We start from the raw sequence: 27,016 nt of genomic DNA, 5'->3' as shown, positions 1-27,016 counted from the left end.
AGCGGATGCCAGGTCCTGTAATTTGCAGTCAGGCAACATAACTGAGTTGCCGAGTTTTGTTTTGGTGCCTGGAGATGGACGGGACAAGCTGACCAGAGCCCGCTCTGCCCACGTGAGGGTTCTCTTTCTTTGGTGTCTCATGGAAACCTATTAACATACCCTCCACGGAAGTTTCCACATAGAAAACTGTCAGGCGCTAGGAATGCGCAGTGCAGTCGCTTTGAAAGTCAGAAGTCCAGCTAATCAACATGGGACCGCTGTGAATTAAAGTAGGCCTCTGGCCTAGGAAACAAACAGGCTGTGCTTCTGCTCATCTTGTGCTAACACTGACGGTCTGTCTGAGGAACGCTGACAGAGCCAAGGGGAGGACCTGGACCCAGGTCGCACCGCCTCTAGGGCTGGGTCTTGTGCAGGGTCTTGGCTGCGCCGAGACCACTCTTGCCACAGGGTAACGGACACGAGGCTTTGATTTGACTGCATGACAGCAAAATAAAGCTGGAAAGCTACCGCCAGTTACTGCGATCCACTCTGAAGTCTTTTACCTGTACAGGCCTTGCCCCGTGGAGAATCGACAGCTGTGGGTGAGACGGAGCAGGCGGAAGGCCTCTGTCAGAGGATGACGCAGCACCGGCACAGCCGCGGGCCGCTCCCCGCCACCGCCGTGGGCGGGGTGACCGGGGCGAAGTAGGCATGGACCTTGACGTGTGGGAGCTGGGCCTGGAGTGGAGGGAGAGCAGAGCCGGCCTTACCCTGGCATAGCGCTTCCATCTGCTTAACATGGGGAAATGTTCACGCAGATGTATGCTTAGTCAGAGCTGCTCCTGGTACACCCTCCCCCAACAAAAGGCCCCAGCACCTTCTAAGACAAACGGAATGGTGATGTGTCTCTGCCCGGTGATGGTGACCAGCCCTGTGGTCAACTGAGTGAAGGGCTGTGGATAGGACTTTTCTGGGGGCAAGTCCAATCTTGCCTAAACTGAGTCGAGGCTCCGACACCTATAAACCGTGTGTGGAAACAGCCTCATTCTGCTCTGCCTCTACATTAGCTCTGTTCTGCCCCCTACCGACTGTGACCTTAACTGGAGGTTCTAGGGATCAAGCCCAGGAGAGACCACCCATGTCCAGGCCACACCCTAGCCCTTTGTTTCTTTTTCGTGTGTGTTTGTACACATACATACACACATACACACATACATACACACTGGGGCTTGAGCAGTCTGCCTCTGAGCTGCACCCCCAGCCCTTTTTGTTTGTTTGAAAAGAGGGTTTCTCTAGGCTGCTTAAAGCCTTACTACGTTGCTGAGGCTGTCCTTGAACCAATGAATCTACTGTCTCAGCCTCCCAAATACTGGGATTATAGGCATGCGCCCCTGCACCTGGCTCTGTAGCGCTGTCTTGTTTTTGCATGGGGGAGGAGTTGCTGGTACAGTGGATTCGACCTAGAGGCATTCACCTTGTGAGTTCACACCCTGGACCTTCTTTTTCCCCCTGTGGTACTGGGGATGGAACCCAAGGGCATTCTACCTCTGAGTGACACCCACAGCCCTAGTTTTTATTCTTTTTTTTCAAACAGATTCTCACTGAATTGCAAACTTAGCCTCACTAAGTGGTAGCTGAGGCTGTCCTTAAACTGTGATCCTCCTGTCTCAACCTTCCAAATGCTGGGATTACAAGCGTGCACCACCATGCCCGGCTTTTTTTTTTTTTTTTTTTTGGTGGTACTGGGGGTGGAACCGAGGGGCTTTCCACCTCCAGGTTATACTCCCAGACCTATTTTATATTTTGTTTGGAAATAAGGTCTCACTAAAGTAGCTGAGGCTGGCTTTGAACCTGTGCGATCCTCCTGTCTCAGCCTCCCAAGCGCGGGGATTACAAGTGTGCGCCACCACGCCCGGCTTCCAGCTTTTTTATTTTGAAACAGGTTCTCGCTAAGTTACTGAGGCTGGCCTCAAACCTGCTATCCTCCTGTCTCAGCCCCCCAATTACTGAGATTACAGGCATATACTATCATGCCTAGCGGAGATTTTTTTTTTTTTTTTTTTTTGCTGGTACTGGGGACTGAGCCCAGGGGCACTCAGCCACTGAGCTATTCCCCTAGCCTTTGTTACTTTTATTTATTACAGACAGGGCCCCTGGATTGCTCGGGCTCGCCTGGAGTCTGAGACCACTGCACACCTACCCGCATCCGCTTGATGCCGGCGCGCGTGACCTGCTGGCAGTCGTACAGCTCCAGCCGCTCCAGGCCGCGGCAGCTCTCCAGGTGCTCCAGCGCCGCGTCCGTGATGAGGAGGCAGTTGTCCAGCTCCAGCACCCGCAGCCTCTCGTGGCCACAGGTGCTGCTGCTCAGGTGCAAGATGCCGTCGTCCGTGATGAGCTCACAGTGGGACAGGCTCTGGGACGGGGAGGAGGGCACGTCATGGGCTCGCCCGGCAGCCACCTGCTGTGGTTATGGCCCCTAGGAAGCATGTGCTGGAAGTGTGAGCCTGCGGAGGCGTCTAGGTCGGGAGGGCTCCATCCACAGCCGGGGACCAGTGCTGACCGGAGGAGGACTCACTCGAAGCTGCAGGCCCTCCTATGTCCGCCCTGGCCCCTTGGCCCTTCTGCCCCGAGAGCGTGGCACAGAGCCCCTCGCCAGCTGCAGTCCAGGACTCAGCCAAAGCGGCACGAAGCGGGCCTGGCTGGGGAGGACCCAGCAAGCCTTGGTTGTGAGTTTCTGCACCTCGACAGTGGCCGCCCTCGTCTTTCTGACTCCAGCGATGGAAGCAGAGTTTTATGCGAGTTTGGTGCAGGTCTTCCACTTAAATGGAGCCCACTGAGAGCGGCCTGGACTCGAGTGACCTTGCTCAGCCGTAGCCCTGACTGCCGTGCCCAGGGCAGCTCTGCAGCAATGATTAGGTGACGGCTGCAGAGCTGGCTCAGATGTACAGAGCTACGTGGCCTCAACATCCCACTCTGCCCTGGATGCGCACGAGATGTAACGCTCACCCCGGCACAAGCGGGTGTGTGTGGGTGTGTGCACGCGCACACCGTGCTGAGTAAAAATGCACTTTTCTGCACTTGTGGAGACCGGACTGAGCTAAGGAATGAATGGGATTCACACCATTTAAATGACTGAGCCGAGGCACTGCCCTGAGCACAAGACAGTGGCATTTGACCCGGAGAGGCCCCAGCCCACCGCCGTGAGCCTCAGTCTCCCCTTGTCAATGGGCCCTCAGCAGCGCCGCCCCATGGGGCTGTCGCCCAGCAGGCAGGCGCGCCGGACCCCATGGTGCTCTAGGGCCCAGCAGCCCGATGTCTGTCGCTGGAGACTTACTGTGGGTCTTTTAAAAGGTCCAGAATCCAAATCCACAACTATTTTCTCATTCCTTTCCCCTCTGATGAACAGAGGGAAGGAGAAGGCTGGCCCCATCTTGCCTTGGATTATAATGTGTGCATCCGTCTCTCACTGGGGTGGAACCCAGGCTGTTCTGCCTCACAGCTGCACCTCCTGCCCTATTTTTATATTTTTAATTTTGAAAAAGATCCTCACTAAATTACAGAGGACCTCACTAAGTAGCTGAGGCTGGCCTCAAACCTGCAATCCTGTCTCAGCCTCCCAAGTGCTGGACTACAGGCCTGTGCTGTCATCCCCAGCTGGATTCTGACCTTTCAGCGTGCTAACTTTCCCTCTGCGTGACAAGACAGATGAGCGGTAGTGAAGAGATCAGGTTCACAGCCTCCAGCAAAAGTGATGGCAGCCAGGTGCCCTGCCTCTGGGTTGGCCCCAGCAGGAGAACTCGGGCAAGATGGCTGAAAGCTACAGAAAGGAGCCCGGCTGGGGAGGGGGCATATATGTCACAAAACACCCCTAAGACTCACCAGGGCTTGCAGCCTGGGGCAGTGGATGGAGAGCTGGATGAGTGTGTTGTCCGTTATCTGCAGAGAAACGCCGGGTCAGTGTGCTGCTACCAGAACACGATGCTTAAGCCTGGCCTCTCCGGAACCGAGGGTACAGAGGAGGTAAAGCTGTCCTCAGGCGCTGCTGGAGCTCCTGCCCCAGCCCCCGGCATCCTCTGGGGCCTGGCTTCATGCCCCCAAGGGGCAGGGGTGGGGAAGGAGTGGGCGCAAGGGCTAGGGTCCTTTGCTGGCCTGCAGCTTCCTTTTCTCCATGTTCTGTGAAAACCTGAAGGAGATCTTTGCTCTTTTGACAAAAGGTAGCACTATGTTGACGTTCTTTGCTGTGGTTGTGTCTGATGGCGGGGAATGGCCCAGGCGGGCGGCCGGCTCCACCCAGCTGGAGGCCTTGGGCCCACTCACCAGGACGCATTCCTCAAGGTCCATCTTCTCCAGCTCGTGGCAGTTCTGTAAGAGGCCACAGGACACGTCCCGCTGTGCGGGCCCACGGGCTGCTGGCTCGCCCTGTCCCTGAGTTCTGGCGGGGCCCTCTGTGTCAGGTGGGGCCGCCTTGGCTCCTGGACCTGGAGGGAGACACTCACAACCGAGCGAGCGGCTGAGAGGTCAGCAGGCCCATTTTAATCTTAGACCAGGTTCTGGGAGGGAGAGGGAGCAGGGTGCTCGGCCACTGTGGGGTCGAGGGGTGGGGCGGAAGAAGGGTTATCAGCAGGCCCCGGAGGCCACAGCAACCTCATGGTCAGGGTTTGCAGGCCGAGCAGCTGAGCTGAACAGGACCTGCATCTCCTGTGGGGAAGAAAGTCCTCCCAGGGTGGTCTCCAGCCAGGCCAGAGGGAGGCCGGGAGCCTTCCCAGAGTCCTGACAGGTGCCTCCTAGGTTTCTGGCTAACTGGGCAAAATGCAGAAACACCCTGGGGTCTCTGTTTGACTCCGCTCCTCTTTTCTGAAGCTACTTGTTTACACACTCTGAACTAGAGAGGCTAATTGGTTGTTCCTACAAATCCATGTCTTACCCGAGCTAAAAGCGTAAAACCTGCATCGGTCAAATGTGAGCATCGGGCAGCTTCCAAGATCCTGGGCCGGGGCATGTAGGGAGAGAAGAGTGCCGAACGGTTAACACGCAGGGGCACCAGGGAGCTCCCCGCTCCTCTGCACTCTGACAGAGGGTCGTGAACACTAGAGCCCTGCCGTGCTGCAGAGACTGACACGGGAGGACCACAGGTTCAGGACAGTATCAGCAAGGAGCAAGACTTCATCAGTCTGGGGTAGAGCTCAGGTAGAATGCCCTAGGGCTCAACCCCTAGTGACACGCACTCTATCTGGACAGTTTCTGAGCCTGAAGCTTAGGCACAAATGTGAAGGGCTCAGGCCCTACAGTCTCATCCCAAAATTAGAAGGTGAATCCAGGAATTCAACCCTTGGACTAGCACATTGTTGGTTTTTATATATTATTCCAATATTTGTTGATTTTTTAAAACATGATTAAAATGAATTTCTATGCCACAAAATTATCTTGAGATATATTACTAACTGAAATTTTCAGTTACCTTATAGAAATTTTTGTTGGTGGTGGTACTGGAGTTCCTGGAAACCCTTCTACCTCTGGGTTATACTCCCAGACCTATTTTTTAATATATTTTTTTAAAAATTGGAAACGGTTTCTTAAACCAGCAAGGCTGGCTTCGAACCAGCACAATCCTCCTGGCTCGGGCTCCCAAGCGCGGGGATTACGAGCATGCGCCACCAGGCCCGGCTCCTTATAGAAATGTTTTTAAAATTTGTAGGCAGTCGGGCATGGTGGCGCACACTTGTAATCCCCGCACTTGGGAGGCTGAGACAGGAGGATCGTGCAGGTTCGAAGCCAGCCTCAGCTATTTAGTGAGGCTCTCAGCAACTTAAGTGAGACCCTATTTCCAACTAAAATATAAAATGGTCTGGGAGTATAAGTATAGCCCAGAAGTAGAAAGCCTCTGGGTTCTACCTCCAGTACCACCAAAAAAAAAAAAAAAAATGTAGGCATGAAAAGAGCTAATTCTCCATCACTCATGCGTAATAGGAGTGGATGCAAGAAAAACATGTCTAGGCTAAAAAGCTAAACATCTCTGCAACACCACTAACTTTGTTCTTGCTTTTATCAGAAAATAAATGATTTGCTAAACCCCTCTCTTTTCTATTAGGAAGATGATAAAGCGGCAGGGCTCTTTCTCCTCAACCCGTCCACTTGGTGGTTCGTTTCCACTTGGTGGCATGCGAACACCAGGCTAGCTCTTCCGGATGTCAGATCTGTGTTCAACTGCTGGATGGAAAGCTAGGGGCCGAGTGCATAGGATTCACCCAGGAACTCAGTTGAGTCCCCTGGCGCCTGGCATCCCACATCCCCTGGTGCGCTGCGCTGGCTGAGCGCACACTCCCACCCGCGGCCGGGCAGAGCCGGGCACAGCTACTCACTGCAGTCGCGGGCAGTTCAGGCCCAGGGCTGTGAGGGACGCGTCCGTGAGGTTGACGCAGCCGGAGAGGCAGAGCGCCTGCAGCCGGTGGCAGCCACGGCATATCTGCACCACACCCTCGTCGGTGATTCGCTGGGGAAACAGCACCCAGGAGTGAGGAGTGAGGCAGGCCCGGCTGGGGCCTGGGCCGGGCTCCGCCGCAGCGGCCGGTTACTAGCACTTCCCAATAGCTTATGCACAGAAAATGCTGCTGCCGGGCGTGGTGGCGCACGCTTGTAATCCCGGCATTTGGGAGGCTGAGACAGGAGGATCGCGGTTCCCCGACAGCTGCAGCTACTTAGGCCCTTTGCAGCTCAGTGAGACCCTGTTTTTTGTTATGTTTTGTTTTTTGTTTTGGTACTGGTGTTCCTGGAAGCCCTTCTCCCTCCGGGCTATACTCCCAGACCTATTTTATATTTTTATATTTGGAAACAGGGTCTCTTAAGCCAGCAAGGCTGGCTCCAAACCAGCACGATCCTCCTGTCTCCGCCTCCCAAGCACGGGGATTACAGGCGTGCGCCACCATACCCGGCAGAGACCCTGTTTAAAAACAAAAAAAAGAATAAAAAATTGGGCTGGGAGTATAGCTCGGAGGTAGAATGCCCTGGGTTTTTGTTTTGTGTGTGTGTGTGTGTGTGTGTGTGTGTGTGTGTGCGCGCGTGCGTGTGCGTGTGTCTGTTGGTGGTGGTGGTTTTTGCTTTTTGCAGTACTGGGGATGGAACCCAGGGCATTCTACCTCCGTGCCATACCCCAGTCTTATTTTTTAGCCTTTATGTTTTTTGAAACAAGGTCTCACTGAGTTCTAAGGGCCTCACTAAGTAGCTGAGGCTGTCTCTAACCGTGATTCTGTGGTCTCAGCCTCTCGAATGCTGGGATTACAAGCCTGTGCCACCACACCAGGCCCGTTTAAAATTAAAAAATAAAAAATAAAGCCAGCTGCAGCTACACACACCTGTAACTTCAGTACTTGGGAGGCTGAGACAGGAGGATCACAGGTTCATAGCCAGCCTCAGCTACTTGTGAGCCCCTGTTTCAATATAAAAAATAAAATGGCTGGAGGTCAAGCCGGGCGTGGTGGCGCACACTTGTGATCCCCGCGCTTGGGAGGCTGAGACGAGGACCGCACAGGTTCGAAGCCAGCCTCAGCTACTGAGTGAGGCTCTCAGCAACTTAGACCCTGTTTCCAAATAAAGTATAAAATAGGTCTGGGAGTGTAGCTTGAAAGTAGGAAAGCCCCTGGGTTCCACCCCCAGGACCACAAAAAAAGGGGGGGTGGAGGTATAGCGCAGAGGCAGGACACCCTAGGTTTAATCCCTCCAGTACCAAAAACTAAACAAAAGCCCCCTGATTCGGGGGACGGCAGTGGCTTTGCAAGGGGGTGCGACACCAGGCTCGGTGAGGACCCAGGAGGAGAAGCAAGCTGCGCAGGGGAGGGGGCAGGGCCGCCACGTGGCCACTCACCGAGCAGGACTGCAGGTTGAGGCTCACGAGCTCGTGGCAGTAGCTCTGGATGTGCTTCAGGGCCTCGTCTTCTAACTGAACAGACAAGAACAGAGGGCGGGATGCGGGCGGGGCCGGCGGGGCGGGGGGCGGGGCGGCCCTACCTGCGTGCAGCCCCTCAGCAGCAGGGCCTTCAGGCCGCGGCAGCCGCGCACCAGCGCCTCCACGCCCTCCTTGGTGATCTGGTCGCACCAGGACAGGTTCAGGTACTCCAGGTTCCGGCAGCCCTCGCTGCAGAACGAGAGGCACCAGACCCTCAGCGGCGGCCGGGCGGGCGGCGGGCGGGCGGCGCCGGCTTCTGCTCTGGGGGCCGGGCTCCGATCCAGCACCTTCTCGGCACACACGACAGGCACCCTTACCTGATGCCCTTTAAGGAGCTGTTTGTAATAGACACGCAGGAGGTCAGATCCAGATGTTTCAGCTTGGAGCAGAATCTGCTAAGGCTGTAACAGGTGCTGGAAAAGAGCAGATGCGCTGAAGACATTCCCAACCACCTCTCGCCCCGCACTCTCCCGACGGCCCCTTTGTTCCTAACCGCACCCTCCTTACTGACCTGTCGGTGATTTTTGTGCACCCGTTGAGGTTTAGATGTTCAATGTTGCGGCAATTCTGTGCAAAGGTCCTAAAAGGAGAAAAAGTTGTAAAGCTTCTTGCAAGTTTCTGGGCAGCCCGCTAGAGGGCGCATGTCACCATTCACGCAGAACATGCGTCTCATCAGCTAAGGCCCTGGGCCCAGTAGACAGAGGATGGGCCCGGCCACCTGCTGTCCTAAGGAGCCCCCCAGGTGAGGCCCCTGCTGCTAGTCTGGAACCACAGATATTTATTTTATTGGCATAAAATAAGCTGCTGTGAGGCTGTCCTTGAACCTGCAATCCTCCTGTTTCTGCCTCCCAAGTACTTAGAGGTATATACCATCACACCCAGCTCAGACACACACTCTTAAAAGGCTAAGACCAGATGAACGCTGACAGCATCAGCAAATAGTGAGACTCGTCAACCTAGCAAGACCCTGTTTCAAAATAATAGTTAAAAAATAGTGTGTTCTTTGAGGTTTTCTGGAGACTAACATGACTAGAGCCATCCTGTCCTTATCCTGGTGACCTATTATATAGTATTGCTTCTAAGATCGGACACATTAGACCATGACCCTCCGGACCGTGGAGCAGCCCCAAGTGTGGCCACACCATATATCAGCTGCAGACTGAGAATGCTCTGAGTGGCACATCCGAAGCCGGGCGCGGTGGGCACGCGTGTCCTCCCAGCACTCGGGAGGCTGAGACAGAGGATCGCGGTTCGCGGACAGCCTCAGCCACTTAGTGAGGCCCTTTGCGACTCAGTGAGACCCTGTTTCAAAATAAAGAATAAAAAATAGGGCAGGGGGTGTAGCTCAGAGGTAGAATGTCCCTGGGTTCCATCCCCAGTACTGCAAAAATACATACATATATACATACATACATACATACATACATACAAATAAATGGCTAATTCATAGAGTAGCATATATGTAAATTCATACAGTATAAATAAAAAAAAGAATAGGGCTGGGGATGAATTCATTTAGCTGTATAAAATAGAATTTATAATTCAAATATCTCTGCTTGAGATATCAAGATGAGAGAGAGCCTTGCTACTTGCCAAGGCTGTCCTTGAAGCTGTGATCCTCCTGTGTCAGACTCCCAAGGACTGGGATCACAGGCGTGCACCAACATGCCTGACTAAACATGTTCTTAATTATCAATACGTGATAGCTATCCAGTAAGGGTGGGATGTGCCTTTAGTTGAATACATACATTGCCAACTCTAAGGACTGTGACAGTTATATCCCGTAGGTGGTGGTGGTGGTGTTGTTAGCACTGGAATTGAACGCAGGGGCCTTCTACCACTGAGCGACACCCCAGCCCTATTTTATTCTTTTATTTTGAAACAGGCTCTCGCTAGGTCACGGGGGCCTCATTAAATTGCTGAAGCCGGCTTCAAACCTGCGATCTTCCCGTCTCAGCCGCCCAAATACTGGGATCCCAAGTGTGCCCGGCTGTGCGTCCGGTCCTGAGTACGCAAGCTTTCGGCGCACACTAAGGCAGTCCTTGAAAAGACTCATCTGCGGTTGGTATAATTTCATAAGAAACTGAAGGGCTGAGGGCAAGGAGAACGCGCGTCCCGGCGCACACCGGACACCCACGCGTGACTTCACGGCTCGGTCCGCAACTCGGCCAGGGCCGCCTCGTCCGAAGCCTCGCTCGCTCGCCCTGGGCCCGCGCGGCCTGCGGTTCCGAGGCCGGTCTCCCTGCCTCCAAGGCCGGTCTCCCTGCCCGTCTCCCTGCCTCGAGGCCGGTCTCCCTGCCCAGTCTCCCTGGCCTTCAAGGCCGGTCTCCCTGCCCGTCTCCCTGCCTCCAAGGCCGGTCTCCCTGCCCGGTCTCCCTGCCCAGTCTCCCTGGCCTCCAAGGCCGGTCTCCCTGCCCGGTCTCCCTGCCCAGTCTCCCTGGCCTCCAAGGCCGGTCTCCCTGCCCGGTCTCCCTGCCCGTCTCCCTGGCCTCCAAGGCCGGTCTCCCTGCCCGGTCTCCCTGCCCGTCTCCCTGCCTCGAGGCCGGTCTCCCTGCCTCCACGGGCACTCACTTGAGGGCGGCGTCCCCCACGCCGATGCAGCCTCGCAGGCTGAGTTTCCGCAGGAACCCGCCGCATCGCTTCGAGATGTTTTCTACCACTCGACCCTGGAAAGGAAAAGTTGGGGGGGGAAAGGGGTAATTTTTTCATACTGTTGATCTAACAGCAAAAATCGGCTGAAATTTAAAAACTGAACCAATTTTTCCAAGTGTAACTGAACATACTTTGGAACGTTCCTCCAGCATTTGGGTTCGATCTCTGGTGCGTAAGGGGCATAAGCACTTAGAAACGGAGGTAGAGTCCTAGGGATTGAAGCCAGGGGCATCCTACCTCTAAGGCGGACCTCGGCCCTTTTTATTTTTTATTTTGAAACAGGGCCTCGCTAAGTTTCTGGGGAGACCATTAAATGGTGCAACGACATCTACAAGAGGCCACCTGGGACATTTCCCTCCAGTGCCAATCAGTAACATTTAAACAAACTTTCTATTCCTCCTTACTGGGGAACCAAAATTCTTCTACTGGAATAAAAGAAAATAACACACACTGTTATGCTCCGAATAAGAGGAAAAATAGAGTAAATCCTTTCCAAATACAATATTCCACATGGAATATCTCTTAAGACACTACAGTGTTTGTTTGTTTGTTTGTTTGTTTGTTTGTTGTTTCTGCAGTACTGGGGATAAAACCCAGGGGCAGTCTACCTCCAGCCCTATTTTTTCTATTTTTTTATTCTTTATCTTGAAACACAGTCTCACTAAGTTGTGGAGGGCCTAAGTGGCTGAGGCTGGCCTTGAACTCACGATCCTCCTGTCTCAGCCTCCTGAATGCTGGGATTACAAGCATGCGCCACCATGCCCGGCAGAAACATACATTTTTGAATATAGAGTTTTTTTGGGGAAAATAAGGCCTAAAAATGGGCCTAGAAGACCTGTGGGGTATTGACTCTTAGAATCCACAGTGGCCACCATTCGCAGCAGCCGCGCTCTCCTCCAGCAAGCGAGCATCCTTATAGGTTGGGCTTTGGTTCTTCAGTGGGCCCTGAAGGGATGACATGTATCGATATATGAAGTGCTTAGGACAATGCCTGGCCCTCGGGAGGAAGGATGAGTGCGCTTGTGATCCCTGGCGCCTTCTCTCTTCCCTCGACCTCCCCATGAATCAGTTTTCTTCACAAAGGGCATGTTTCTGAAGACACTTGTTTATCCAAAGAACAATTTCTAGGCTGAGCATTCAGACAGTCCTTTTTAAAGACTATGGGAAGAAAGATGGGCATGATGGTGCATGCCTGTAATTCCAGTATTTGGAAAGCTGAGACAGGAGGATTATGGGTTTGAGGACAGCCTCAACAATTTAGTGAGGCCCTCTGCAACCTAGTGAGACCGTTTCAAATTAAAAAAAAAAAAATAGGGCTGGGGGTAGAGCTGAGAGGTAGAACACCCCTGGGTTCAATCCTCAGTAACAGAGAGAGAGAGAGATGGAGGGAGGGAGGGAGGGAGGGAGGGAGGGAGAGCACGAGCTTGGGAAGCTCATAACTGGTTCGTAATTCAACCTGGAAGCTGAGCGTGGTGGCACACACTTGTAATCCCAGTACTTGGGAAGCCGAGACAGGAGGATCGCAGGTTCACGGCCAGCCTCAACTACTTAGGCCTTCTGCAACTTAGAGAGACCTTGTTTTAAAATAAAGGATAAAAAATAGGGCTAGGGTAGAATCCACGGTAGAAGGCACTTGGATTCATATAATATGTATATATATATATTTTTCTTCGGAAACAGGGTCTCCTAAGCCAGCGCGGCCGGCTTCGACCCTGCGCGATCCTCCTGTCTCGGCCTCCCGAGCGCGGGGATGACCAGCGTGCGCACCGCGCCCGGCTCTACCTTGATTCTTTGAATCTAAACGTCTCAAGAAGGGCAGAGGGGGGGGCCTCGCTTGCGTTCAAGCGTCGCGCCGGTGAAAGCGAACCCGCTCACCTCGACATCTGTTTGGAAGTTAAACAGGTCTATTCTTTGCCAGTTGCTTCCATCCAGGGCTAAGATGTTCCACGCCTGGGGGTGGGGTTCAAAAGGGGGAATGGAAGAAATACATTATTTGAAACCGCTCGAGAAAGCCTTGGCTCAGCCTTTCTACTCCCAATCTTAATTTTCTCCCTTTGTTTTTTAGCAATGGGAGAGAGGGCATTCGACCTCCACGCTGCACCTCCAGCCCATTTGTATTGTTTATTTTAAAACAGGGTCTTGCTACGTGGTTGAGGATCCCGCTAAGTTACTGAGGCTGGCCTCAAACCTCTAATCCTCCTGTCTCAGCCTCCCAAGTACTGGGATTACAGGCATATGCCACCATGCCTGGCTCCAAACTTTAATCCTTGATGTATGTCAAGTTAATAGTCAAGCGTAGAATTGTGATAATGTTGTAATATATAAAATACAAAAGATAATGACATTTTAATTTAATGGTTTGCTTGAACTAAAACTCATTTTTAGTCTAATAAAACTGATAGGGATTTAAAATCTAGTGAATACTCTACCTTGGAAATCTGTGCACATCGGCACAGAGTTACTATATCCAAGAAGGAGAATATTCTAGAAAGAAAGAGTAAGAACACAAAATGAGATGGCATTAGCATTTTTAGGACAATTAAAACTTAAAAGGTAAAATCTGAAGCATCTTCTGGATATGCAAGATTTTTTCAAGATTTCTCAATTTGCAATATACAAGTACACACGGTGAAACCCTACGTGTTTACATGTTCATAAGCTGCTGTAGACACAGGATAAATTGTCTTAAAACGGAATTCATTAAGCTTCGATTTCCCTGTTCTAAGAAATGAACCCAAGACAGTGCATTCTAACTACTTCTCCCTGAAGACCCGCTCTCCAGCCTCCCAGGCTCCGAGCCTGGGAGCACAGAGCCTTCTTTTGATGGTGGGTGCGCCAGACAGGCTCAGTTGCGGGGCCTCAAGTAACCTGGTGGAAGTTGATGGAGAGACCCTCTCGGTCTGATGTGATTGTTCGTCAGCAGGGAGACAAGCCCCGGGGCAGGAACAGTGTGGAAGCAGCCAGTTTTTCCTTGAGGCAAAGCCAAGAAACCACAGATGAGAAGGGGTGGGGAGCACCGAGGAGCGGAGCGGCTGCGTGGCCGCGGAGAGGGAGAGCGAGAGTGGTCCGGCAGGAGGAAGCTGCTGGCGGCAGAGGGGCGCGCGAGCCACGGCTGAGCGCCAGGAGCGGTGGACGGGGTAAGTCAGGGGCAATTCTGCGTCTGGATCTGGGTAGCCCCGGAGTTAGGTCAGAACCCATGCCTCTGCGTGTGGAGGAGAGGGAGAGATAACAAAGGCCGCCTGGAAGCTTCTCAAGCTCCTCCGTGGCAAGGATCTGCGGGAGTTAAAAATCCCTGGACTCGGGGATGGAGGGGGCCCGAGGCACCGGAGTCCCTACACGACGATAACGTGGACAGGGCCAGAGGTGGCCCCCGAGGTCACCCTGCGGGACCGGCTCAGGGAGAGAAATGCCCGCGGCTGGCGCAGGCTAGGCGTGCTTGCCGCACCGGTAAAGCGGATGGCGAGGTCTGTGCGGCCCAGGCTGCGCCTGCAGGAACGGTCCCGCGCCAGCTGCCAGGTGTCATGCCCTAGGCCTTCCCACAGCCAGCCACAACCGACTGTCGGTTCCCCAAACACCACCCACCTCACGTAGAAACTGGTCAGGTACAGACATCGCATGCTAGGTTGTTTTCCAGGGTTTAAGATGGACGTGAGAGGAGCCACCCGGGTCCCTGAACACCCCATTAAAATGTCGCCGGGTGTGAAGGAAGCAGTGAGACTTCACCAACCTAGTGAGGCCCTGTTTCCAATAAAAATAAAATAGGGCTGGGGGTGTGGCCGGGAGGCAGAATGCCCCTGGGTTCCATCCCCAGTACCACAAAAAGAACGCGGGCTGTGGATATAGACCCGTGGTAGAGTGTGTGGTCAAAGCCCCGGGTTCAGTACCCGGAGCTGCAAAAGAGAGGAAGACGCAGACATCGTGTGGCTCCTGATGCAAGAACGCTCGCCAAGTAAAGTCCACCACAGAGGAAGAACTCGTTTGCACGACTCTCCATCCACTGTCAGTTTCCAAGACGTGCCCACGGCAGAGGGAGTGTGCTGTGATGGTGCGTGAGGAGGGCATAACATCCAGACTGTGGGCGCTCCAGCAGGCCCCAGAGCCCACAGTCTTAGTTGAGGAAGCGTGTGGGATGGAGAGAGATGGGGAGGAGACCTCCAGATTAAGAGGAACTTGGGAGACGTGTGTGTGTGTGTGTGTGTGTGTGTGTGTGTTTCTGGAATTGAACCCAGGGGCATTCGACCTCTGAGCTCCGCCTCCAGCCCCATTTTTTATTCTTTATTTTGAAACAGGGTCTCACTGAGTTGCGGAGGGCCTCACTAAGTAGCTGAGTCTGTCCGCGAGCTGCGATCCTCCTGTCTCAGCCTCCCGAATGCTGGGATTACAGATGTGCACCAGCACTCCTGGCTTTTTGTTTTGCTTTTGTGGCTCTGGGGATGGAACCCAGGGGCATTCTACCTCTGAGCTACACCCCCAGCCAGATTTTTTTTATTCTTTATTTTGAGACAGGGTCTCACTAGGTTGCACAAGGCATCACTAAGTAGCTGAGGCTGTCTGCGAACCCATATCGTCCTGTCGCAGCCTCCCGAATGCTGGGATAACAAGTGTGTGTCACCATGTGTGGCTCCCTAAAGAGATATTTTACAAAACCAAATGTGTATATATGTATATATATTTATATCCGGGTGTGGTGGCGCATGCCTATAATTCCAGAGCTTGAAAGGCTGAGACAGGAGGATCGCAAATTTGAAGCCAGTTTTGGCAACTTAATAAGACCCTCCTCGATTTAGTAAGACCCTGTTTCAAAGTAAAAAGGGCTTGGAGTGTAACTCAGAATGCCCCTGGGTTCAGCCCCCAATAGCACACATGATGATGGAGGAGGAGGAGAAGGTTCAATTCCCAACCTTCTCCCACCATAAAAAAATGACTAAAGCCAAAAGATAGATCCTTGAAAAACATAAAATAGGCCCCACAGGATGGCTGTAGCCATTTATATTACCACCAAAACTATCTCCTACCTGCTTGTCAAAACCTGGCAATGGGTAGGTGCAGTGGTGCCTGCCTGGAATCCCAATACTGGGAGGCGGAGAGGGAGGGGAGAAGCACTGGGCTGTGGAGACTCTGAGGGGTCTGGGAGTGTAGCCTGGAGGTAGAAAGCCCCTGGGTTCCACCCCCAGTCCACCCCGCCAAAAAAGAAAAGAAAACAACAAAAACCCCGAGTGCCTTGCCAAAAAACATTCGTTACGCACTCAGGCATCCAAAACTGTTAATAACAATAAACGCTGGTCTTTGTTTACTTCTTATTGTCAGGTCCTCTAAGAGCTGGCAAGAATCCCATCACGTAAGAATTATTACTGCTCCGATCTATAAGATGGCGAAATGAAGACCCCGAATTAAGTCACTTAACTGAGATCACGGAATAATGCATGATAAAATCAGCCTCTCGCCCCAGAAAGTCCAGCTCCAAAGAGGATATAGACAGTAAGGATATGAGCAGATATATGTGAGGCTGACCCAGCTCACCGAGAGACACAGATAACACGTTCAACACGCCCGTCCTTACAAGCACTCTGCAGCTGACTCCTGAGGAGCCCGCCGTGCCATTAGTGCATGAAACAAAGCTGGGGAGAAAGATACAGTTATGAAAACTTAGCAACAAGCTAAACACAGGCGGCAGGAGGAACGTGTGAATTAGTACGGAGAATGTTCTTAAACTTAGGAATACGAAGAGTCGTGCTTGCTGAGGCCTGCACCTGCCGCGCTCAGCTCTGGACTGCCGGGGACGCGGAGGAGGAAAGGGGCGCGGCCAGAAGCTGCAGAAGAGCAAACGGCCGGCGCGAGTGCTAGGCCGCCCACCACGAGGGCAGAGCGTGCCCGTACTGAAATTGCTCCAGTATTGATGGCCAGTAAAATCTGGGAGGCAATTTTTCCAATGAAAGGCGGGCAGAGCCCGGTGCCGTGCAACGCTCGGGCAGGGAGAGGGGGCAGCTCCGCCGCGTACACTTCAGAGCTCCCCTCCTCTCTCTCTGCCCTTTGTCCTAATATTAACCACAGTAAGAACGTAATTAAAGGCTTAGAAGTACGTACAGGCAATTAGAAGCCCTGTCACAGTCACTCTGCCTGGCAACAGCAAGGGCCTCATGCCTTCTCTTAGAGATTACACACAGCTGCACTGGCTGTGATCTGTGACCCTGTTTCCCTCCTATTCTTTGGGGCCTGGCCTTGGTATGGGAAATGTACGCTCCCTGTGTTACTTCAAAGCACCCACAGTTGATGGGCGACCAATTCAGCCCAATACAATAGAGGTGAAAGCAAAATGGATTCTTGACCCCCGCACTTAGTAAGCGCACTGCCTGGAGACCAGGAGGCACCACCTGCCTAAGAAATAAGGTACCAGCCCATTGTCTTGGGAATGCTGCTAAGAACAGGCCAATAAGAAAACTGTATTTCAGGGCGGGGTCTGAGGTGGGAGGGGAGCTCCATTCCGGCTCGCCAGCATGTCTGCCCAGGCACATTGCCTTCTTCTCTTCCCTGTTTCCCACTGACTTTGTAATAGAGTCGTTGATGCTGCAACCGAGCTATTAGTTTTAATTTCCCAATTCAATTGATCCGTTTGAATTGAGAAAGAGTCCACCGCACTGTTATGTAACAAAGAATCCATGTCTCTCTTCTTTCTCTCTCTCTCTCTCTCTCTCTCTCTCTCTCTCTCTCTCTCTCTCTGGTACTAGAAATTAAACCCAGAGGCATTCTGCCTCTGAGCTACACCCCCAGCCCTATTTTTTTTTTTTTTTTTTTAGTGGTACCGGGGATTGAACCAGGAGCATTCTACACCCCTAGGCATAATTTTTTATTCTTTATTTTGAAACAGTCTCATTGAGTTGCAAAGGGCATCACTAAGTACCTGAAGCTGTCCTCAAACCATCATCCTCCGGTCTCAGCCTCCCAAATGCTGGGATTACAAGCGTGCCCCACCACGCCCAGCCCAGCCCTATTTTAATTTTTATCTTTCACTTAGGCTGATGAGTTTCACTGCTTGCTGCGGCTGTCCTTGAACCTGTGTTTCTTGTGTCTCAGCCTCCCAAGGACTGAGATAGATGGCAGGTATCCATGCCCGGCTTGAACCCATCTCTTGATGCAGTAAGACCAAAGGAGATGAGGAATTCAACAAGATTAGGAACGTTGATTTTCACTGTCTTAAAAAGTCTACAATACAAAGTAAACAGGCAAGCCCGGTGCACAAGTATGAAGACATCATTTAACTGCACACAAAGTAATGCAGATGAAGTCCATAAGCCAGGGACGTGGTTACACTCGCCGTTGAGGAATTGAGCAAAACTGGCAGCGTCGGTCACCTGTTCCAAGCCTTTCTTCTAAGTTTTCCTTCAAAAGGGTGGCAGGGAAAGGAAAGAGCTACCTGGGCTGGGCAAGGGAAGTTGTGATGATGACAGATGATTTAAGAGCCAGCCAAACACTGAAAAACTAAACGGCTGCGGCGAGCTAATTTTTGAGAATTCCACGTCAGGAAAGACTTGGGGCAGTACTTTGAAATTTAAATTTCTCTTACAGACTCAAGAATAAAGACAGAAGTGGAAAGGTAAACCCGTGAAGAGACAAGCGACACACAGCCGCTCTCAAGCGGCAGTTCTCTGTAAGAGACTCGAGGAGTGATTCAACAGTTACTACTGGTGATGACAATTTCTCAGATTTCTAACTACTTGGTCCATCATAAATTTTTGGGGGGATACTGGAGATTGAACCCAGAGGCATTCTACCTCTGAGCTATAACTCCAGATTTATTTACTTATTTATTTATTATTTTTGCAGTACTAGGGTTTGAACCCAGGAACATTCTACCTCTGAGCTATACCCCCAGCCCTGTTTTTAACTTTTTTATTTTGAAACAGGGTCTCACTAAGTTGTAAAGGGCCTCACTAAGTAGCTGAGGCTGGCCTCGAACTGCGATCCTCCTGTCTCAGCCTCTCAAGTATTGGGATTACAAGTGTGTGCCACCATGCCCGGCTTTACTTTTATTTTGAAACAGGGTTTCACCACATTGCTGAGGCTGTCCTCAAACCTGTGACCCTAGTATCTTAGCTCTCAAGTACTAGGATTACAGGGTGTGTGCTGCCACACACAGCTCTATCATAGATCTTTAAAAGAACTGAAATTTTAGGAAGTGTAACTCAGTGGTAGAGCAAGTACCCAGCACGCACTAGGCCTTGGATTCAATCCACAGTACAATAGAAAGAACTGAGATTTCTTTATTATTTATTTTATTTATTTATTTATTGCGGTACCAGGGAGTGAACCCAGGGGCATTCTACCTCTGAGCTACACCCCATTCTTTGTTCATTTCATTCATTATTTATTTCATTCTTTATTTTGAAATGGGTTCTCACTAAGTTGTAGAGGGCCTAAGTAGCTGAGGCTACTAGGCTGATAGGTTGGGTCCCCCCCTCCCCCTATGGGACTCTGCAGCGGGGACAGGAGGTGGAAGCCAGGAAGCCAGAAGCAGAGATATCATGAGACTCCAGAGGTCACAAGACTCCAGGTGTTCCGAGACTCCAGACATCGTGAGACTCCAGAAGTTGTGAGACTCCAGACATCACGGGGAAGACTCCAGGTGCTGGGAGACTCCAAATATCACAAGAGGACCAGCTTTCTTCCACCCGCTAGCCCCACCCCCAAGACCCTGCTACATAAATACCCTCGCCTCCTCTCTGTGGCGTGACTCTGCTGACCAGTCATTGGTCGGCAGACCTCACCCAAAGGTGCCAGTTAATTAAAGGGGCTTGGTCTCACACAAAAATGTGGCTGGTTTTTGCCTCCTTTGAAGCCCCCAACTCAATTCCAATATTACATCTAGTGCTGAAACCCGGAGGATTTATTTTTTTATTTCTCTCTCTCTCTCTCTCTCTCTCTCTCTCTCTCTCTCTCTCTCTCTCTCTCTCTCTCTCTTTTGTTGCTGTTGTTTTACCCCTCCCTGAGCCCCAGGCTCTCTGATCCTTAATTGGACCGAATGCTTCCGCTTCCGGATGGGGTAAGTTCCCTTCCCTTCCTCTGGTCAGAGGGACAGGCTTCTGGCCTCAGGCTTCTGGCCTCCGGCCCGTTTGTCCAAATGCGCAGCTGTGTCAGAGTTGCCTCCGGACGACCAGGCTGTCCTCCACCTTGAGAAGCGAGTGAGAATCCCCCCTGTCTTCTTGGTTCCTCCGGCCTGAGAAGGGCGTGGAGACATTCCTCACGTTCCCCTGGCCCCTGTTCCTGGACAATTGATCAGGAAAAATAGGGACGCCTATTTCCTGTTCTCATTCTCGCCCGCAGACCAGACACGTGAAGCCAAAAATCCAAAATAATGGGTCACTGTGGCCCGAAAAGGAAACTTTGGATTTTAATATCTTGACCAATCTCAGCAACTTTTGCAAGAGGTCTAGTAAATGCTGGAAGTCCTTTATATCCAGGCCTTCTCTTCCTGTGCCCCGTCCCTCCAACCCCTCTCCCCCGCCAGCCACCATTTTCTAATTCTGCTGAGTCACTGTCACCACCTTGTGACCTTGCTGAGTTACAGGTGCCACCGTCTGACTCCCCCCCTGACCCCCTGGATCTCTCCTCTCTGTCCTGACCACCACACTACCCTACAGTTAATCTCTCTTCACCACGGGAGTCCATCTCTGACCCCCAGTTCCCCATATCTACCCCTCCCTCTCAGTCTCAACCCGCCATCGGCGCCCCCTCCGATGGCCTCTCACCCTGACCCGCTCCTCTCCCCACCCGCCATCCTCCCTTAAGGAACCCTTGGACCCCTATTTGAGATTTGGTGAACATGGCATTTAAAGTTTTTAATAGCCAGGTGTGGTGGCACACGCTTGCAATCCCCGGGCTTGGGAGGCGGAGACAGGAGGATCGCACAGGTTCGAAGCCAGCCTCAGCTGGTTTAAGAGACCCTGTTTCCAAATAAAACATAAAATAGGTCTGGAAGTGTAGCCCAGAGGTAGAAGGCCCCTGGGATCCACCCCCAGTACCACCAAAAAAATAAAATAAAGTTTTTTAATTCCTGAGAGGAACAGTCTTAAATGGAACATACAATCTGACTCTGCCAAAAGGCAGAACTGCAAGCCCGTGCCTTGGCAGCCCTGTGGCCGGCGGTGGCAGCTCAGCCCTCTGGACAACAAGCACCACCACGGGGTGGAGGACAGCAACGACAGCTACCTCCAGGAGCTGCCCAGGTGCAGCAAGGCCCCACTCACCAACCAGACCATGCCTGGCGTGTGGCCAGGAGGGCCACTGGAGCAGTGCCCTTGGAAAAGCGATGAACCCCAGGTATATCAACACAGGGGGGCCAACCTTCCAACCAGGCCCTGCCGCTGGCCCTACTCGGCCTGGCTGAAGACTGATGGCTCCCAGACTCCTCAACCTCAATCAACCTTGCTGAGCCCAGGGTAACGCTCAAGGTAGCAGGTAAGCTAATCATGCCCTCTCACAAAAAGCTAAAATATATTCTTACCATGGTTGACAGACATCCCAACAGGTTGGGTAGATGTTTTCACCTCAAAGGATGAGACAGCCAGCACGGTGGCCAATGCTCTATGCGCAGACCTCATCCCTCGGTTTGGACTCCCCAGTTCCTTACAGTCTCTTAATGGACCAGCTTTTATTTCTAAGGTTACTCAACAGGTGACACAAGCCCTTGACAGTTCTTGGAAGCTCCACCTCCCATATTGGCCGCAGCCATCAGGAAAGCAGGCCCCGTTTATGTCTGGAAATTCACCACGCAGAAGACTTATTTGCCCACTCCACAAAATGTTGGACTGACCACAAGGTGGGATCAGCGCAGTGCCCTCCCTCTCTGGATGCCAGACAGCCGTGAGTACTGCACTCTCTGTAAAACCTGTTACTGATGCTCCTGACCCAATAGCGTGTTTTCCATTTGACCAGACTGACCCATATTTACGCACCGCTGAAAAGGGTGGTGTGTGTCTCTTTCTCAGGGAAAGATGCTGCTGTTACATGAATGAATCTGGTCTAGTGGAGGAAACTGTCTAAACTCTGACCAAGGTAAGCAAGAATCTAAAAGCACGATATCGACAGTCTACCTCATATCTGGAAGGATTCCTAGGAGCTGCCGGGCTCCTTCCCTTCCTGCGACCCATTCTCACCATTTGCCTTTTCTTTTTAATACCCCCTGGTCTGCTAGAGTCCATTCAAATGTGCATTACTGAGCTGTCCAGGGTCACCTTCAATCAACTCCTGCTGCAGCCATACTCCCAACTGCCCGCTTCCGAGCGACCTGACCTCTCCTGGCCAAGGGGCCCCTATAATGATGCCCCTCTGGCAGCAGGAAGTAGTTATTGACTTGGTCATTGTCCAATATCACCCAAAGGCCAGGATGATGGGTCGGGTCCCTCCCTTCCCCCACGGGACTCTGCAGAAGGGACAGGAGGTGGAACCCCAGGAGCCAGAAGTGGAGGCGTCGCGAGACTCCAGAGGTCACGAGACTCCAGGTGTCGCGAGATGGAGACATCACAAGACTCCAGAGGTCGCAAGACATTGCGGGCAGACTACAGATGCTGTGAGACTCCAAATATCGTAAGAGGACTGGCATTCTCTCACTCCGCTAGCCCCAACCCAAGACCCCGGCTACATAAATACCCTCACTACCTCTCTGTGGTGTGGGTCTGCTGACTGTGACTCTACTGTCCGGTCATCAGTCCCTTCCCCCACAGTCGGCAGACCTCCCTCAAAGGTACTGGTTAATTAAAGAGGCTTGGTCTCACACAAAATCTTGACTGGTTTTAGCCTCCTTTACAACTCTAGACTCAATTTCAATGTTACATGATCCTCCTGTCTCATTCCTGTGGAATTAAAAGTGTGAACCGGCTGGGTGTGGTGGTGCACCCTTGTAATCCCAGCATTTGGCAGGCTGAGACAGGAGGATCCAGGTTTGCAGCCAGCCTCAGCGACTTAGTGAGGCCTTTTACAACTCAGTGAGACCCTGTTTCAAAATAAAGAGTAGAAAATAGGGCTGGCCGATGTAGCTCGGAGGTAGAATGCCCCTGGGTTCCATCCCTGTACTGTAAGAAAAAAAAAAAGCATGATGCCTGGCTTCTTTATTTTTTGTGATAGTAAGGATTGAATCCAGGGGCACTCTACCTCCAAACTACACTCCCCAGCCCTATTTTATGTTTTATTTTCAAACAGGGTCTCCCTAAATTGCTGAAAGTCTCACTACTTGCTGAGGCTGTCCTCAAACCTGCAATTCTCCTGCTTAGCCTCCCAAGTACTACAATTACACAAGTGCGTACCACCATGCCCAACTAAGAACTGAAGTCTCACTAAGTTGCTGAGAGCCTCACTAACTAAGTAGCTGAGGCTGGCTTTGAATTTGTGCAAGCCTCCTGTCTCAGCCTCCCAAGCGCGGGGATTACAAGCGTGCGCCACCACGCCCATCTTATAATTCCTTATTTTGATTTGTTTACTTATTTATTTATTTTGGTATCAACAGGGAGAAACGGTTCCCTGGCTAGACAGAGTAGCAGAGGGAAAGCAACCTTTCAGAAGGGGAAGGAGCTCCCGTCAGCAGCCTGGAGCCCTCGACAGCACCGCGCTCCAGAGGAGGGAGGCCTGCTCAGGCGCTGCTGCTCAGTGACGCACTTGCCACCTGCCCGAGGCCCTAGGATTCCCAGACGCGGGACGCCACGTCCAGCCTGCTTGCTGTGCTAGACGGGGTCCATGCCAGCGCTGGGGGGCTGCACGCGTGAGGGACGGCACCCGGTCACAGGCTGGGTGGACAGTGTCCCCTGCGGCTGGACGGTGACAGTGTGCCCACATTTTCTTGGCCGTGCCAACTCCCAGGCTCACCGTGCTCCATCAAGGCTCTGTGGGTTTATGTGACAGTGACACACCTTCTTTGCACCACGTCTCAGTTTAAAATGGTCTACAGCCGGCGTGGTGGCCCGCGCCTGTAATCCCAGGACTCAGGAGGCGGAGATGGGAGGCTCACAGGTCTGAGGACAGCCTCAGCTACTTAGGGAGACCCAGTCGACTCAGTGAGACCTTGATTCAAATAAATAAAATAGGGCTGGGAGTGTAGCTCAGAGGTAGAATGCCCCTACATTCAATCCCCAGTAACAATAAATAAGTAAAGCGAAATGGTCTAAAACACCAAAAGTATTCTTACCCAAAGATTTATTTTATTGGAATGAAACATGACTGGTCATTTTCTTGGGGGGGGGGGTGTAGAATGCCCAGGGGCGTTCTACCTCTAAGCTACACCCCCGGCCCTTTTTACTTTGAAACAAGGTCTTACTCGATTGCTGAGGCCGGCCCCCAACCTGTGATCCTCCTGTCTCAGCCTCCCGAGTCCCAGGAGTACAGGAGTGCGCCACCACCTTGGGCTATCACTGCTCACTTTCACACAGTCCTTTCTCCTTTGTGTGTGAATGTATGTATGTGTGTATGTATGAGGGGTACTGGGGACTGAACTCATTCCTTTTAAACTATACCCAAGATATCTGTCTTTCTTTCTTTCGTCTTCTTTTTCTTTTTTTTGAGAAAGGGTCTCACTAGGTTGCTGAAAATCTTGCTACATTGCTGAGGTTGGCTCTGAACCCGCGATCCTCCTGTCTCAGCCTCCCAAGTGCTGGGATTACAGGCTTGGGCCCCATGCCTGGCTTCCATTTTCTTGTTTGTTTATGTGTGTGGTGCTAGAGACTGAATCCCGGGACATTCGACCTCTGAGCTAAATCTCAGCCTCATTTTTTATTTTTTTATTTTTTATTTTATTTTATTTTATTTTATTTTGGTGGTACTGGGGTTCCTGGAAGCCCTTCTACCTCCGGGCTACACTCCCAGACCTATTTTTACATTTTATTTGGAAACAGGGTCTCCTAAGCCAGCACGCACAGCTGGCTTTGAACCTGCGCAATCCTCCTGTCTCCGCCTCCCAAGCGCGGGGATTACAAGCGTGTGCCACCACGCCCGGCTCATTTTTTATTTTGAAACAGATTCTCACTACATTGTGGAGGGCCTTGCGAGGTTGCTGAGGCTGGCCTCAAACCTGCTGCAATCCTCCTGTCTCGGCCTCCCAAGTACTGGGATCACAGGGGTACGCCACTGTGCCAGGCTTCCGTTTCCTTTTGCTTTCACTGAGGAGCACGAGCTGTCCACAGCGGGGAGCTCCTGGTGACTGATGCGATGCACACAGAAGCCCACCCTGCGGTCAGCACCACAGAGATGCCAGGCCCTCGCCCTGCCTCTGACTCCAGACAAGGCTCTGCTGCTGACAGCAAAGGTGAGTCACTGGCAGTGGGAGAGGGTGACGCCGTGGTGACTCAGGAACAGGTAAAATAATGACTCATAATATGTACGTGTGTGGTGCTGGGGACAGAACCCGGCAGTCTACCTCTGGGCTACATTCTGGCCCTGGCTTTTTTTTTTTTTTAAACAGAATCTTACTAGGTTTATGAGAGTCTCACTACTTGCTGAGGCTGTCCTCCAATCTGTGACCCTCCTGCCTGAGCCTCCCAAGTACTGGGATTCCGGGGATGTACCACCAAGCCCAGCTACTCATAATGTTTAAAGAAAGTGCATAGTCATTCCCAGCTTGTTCAGTGAGACTCAGGCCGCTGGGGCGCGGAGTCATCCGTTCCGTTTCCGTCGTGTGCTAGCATTTCCTGAGAACCCCTCGCGCGCCATGAAGAGGGTCCCATGGTCACTATGTTTGAAAGGTCCCCGGCACCCGACCTGCAGCATCACCAGCACACCTCGGGCTCCGGGCCCGCGGTGAAGACGGTTTTGTTAGCCCGCAGTTTCCCACACTTGTCTGATCAGAGAGTTTGCTGTTTTGTGGACTCTCAGCCACAGGAGAAGCACTCTGGAAAATGCTACCCAAAGACGACCATGGATACGTAGGCTATTTGTACAGAACCTAAACGAGACCGCATCCAGAACTTAAATTTCTCTGATGGCTGCAAAATATTAAGGAAACCCACAGTGCTTCAGGGTCAACAATTGATTTATTTATTTGTTTGCTTTTGGCGCAGGGGCTGCTGGGCAAGCACTCTACCACGGAGTTACACCCCCAGCCTTTTATTTCATGGTGTGGTAATGGACACTGAACTCAGGGGCAGCCTGCCTCTGAGCTACTCCCCAGCTCTATTTTACTTTTAAAACAGGGTCTCAGTAAGTCGTCGAGGGATTCACTAAATTTGCTGGCCCCAAACCTGCGATCCTCTTGTCTCACCCTGCCAAATACTAGGATTACAGGTGTGCGCCACCACACCTGGCTCATCCCCAGCCCTCTTTTTTTTTTTTTTTTTGTGGTACTAGGGGTGGAACCCAGGGGCTTTCTACCTCCGGGCTATACTCCCAGACCTATTTTATATTTTATTTGCAAACAGAGTCTCACTAAGTTGCTGAGAGCCTCACTAAGTAGCTGAGGCTGGCTTCGAACCTGTGCGATCCTCCTGTCTCAGCCTCCCAAGCGCGGGGATTACAAGCGTGCGCCACCACGCCCGGCCCCCAGCCTTCTTTTTAAAATTTTATTTAGAGATGGGTTTCCCTAAATTGCCCAGGCTCAACTTGAACCTGCAGCCTCCCAAGCAGCTGGGATTACAGGCGCGTGCCTCTGCCCCCATGAACGTGAGTTGACAGCTTTACTTGGTAAAATGCCAACCAAAGTAAAATTTACTGTGTATTCAGTAATGACAGTAATAAAAAGACCCAAGGCACGTCTCATAGTGCTCGTGTCACCCAGAGCATGCTTCTCATCAAAGGGATAAACACATAGCAATATTTTTGACTGGTAGCATTTTAACTGCTTATGAGAACATATAGCCACGCTTCTTTGCACTTATTTTAAAACCCATTTATTAGAAAGCGTCTAAAACTCCCCGACTTCAGGAGCTCACAATTTTAGCAAAATTCTTTCCTGACATTACTGACTAAAGGATGGTGGTTACTCAGACCAAACCAGCGGCCCTTGCTGAGGATTATTACAATACTTACCACATTACCAAAAGAATCCAGACCAGTGCTCTGCACATACTTAGTACATTCTGGACTAGACCAAGTAAAATTTAACAAGCTGCACAGCATTCTATCAAACAACAACAAAAGGCAGTTAGGCTGCTTCTGTCTTTCCATGCTAAGGACGCGCGGTGAGAGAAGGTAGGCTTGGGACCGGGAGACGGAATCGAACCTCACCTCTTCAAAGTGTCCCGCACTCACCTTAAGAGAAGCTCTTTGGGCAGCTTTTTGTTAATAAGGCCTTCATCACTGTTTGAGAAAACCTGAAAGAAAATAAAAAGAGAGAAAAGAGACTAGTTGTAAAACTGCTCTTCAATCAATACAAAAAAAGTTACGGGTTTCCCCTACTAGATAAGAAGCGCCCCGATCACTCTCCTAGAGATAGGACGATACTAAGCGGGCGTGGTGGCACACACCTGTAACCCT

At 51.8% G+C, this 27,016-nt stretch overlaps 1 protein-coding gene across 1 annotated transcript; it reads right to left on the bottom strand.

The window, feature by feature from the left end:
• Positions 1 to 609: 609 nt before the first annotated feature.
• On the bottom strand, positions 610 to 26,607 carry FBXL2 (F-box and leucine rich repeat protein 2; the record flags this gene model as incomplete). Its single annotated transcript, XM_080715819.1, has 11 exons — positions 610 to 717; positions 2,180 to 2,392; positions 3,859 to 3,915; positions 4,297 to 4,341; positions 4,904 to 4,964; positions 6,339 to 6,469; positions 7,838 to 7,912; positions 7,981 to 8,107; positions 8,236 to 8,331; positions 8,430 to 8,498; positions 26,570 to 26,607. The coding sequence occupies 11 exons, from the start codon at positions 26,605 to 26,607 to the stop codon at positions 610 to 612; spliced, it is 1,020 nt and encodes a 339-aa protein (XP_080571945.1).
• Between the last annotated feature and the right edge of the window lie 409 nt (positions 26,608 to 27,016).

The sequence above is a fragment of the Muscardinus avellanarius genome (assembly GCF_963383645.1).
Source record: "Muscardinus avellanarius genome assembly, chromosome: 18".
NCBI lineage: Eukaryota > Metazoa > Chordata > Mammalia > Rodentia > Gliridae > Muscardinus > Muscardinus avellanarius.
The sequence above is the reverse complement of the archived record's forward strand: the minus strand, read 5'-3'. Positions and strand labels throughout refer to the sequence as shown.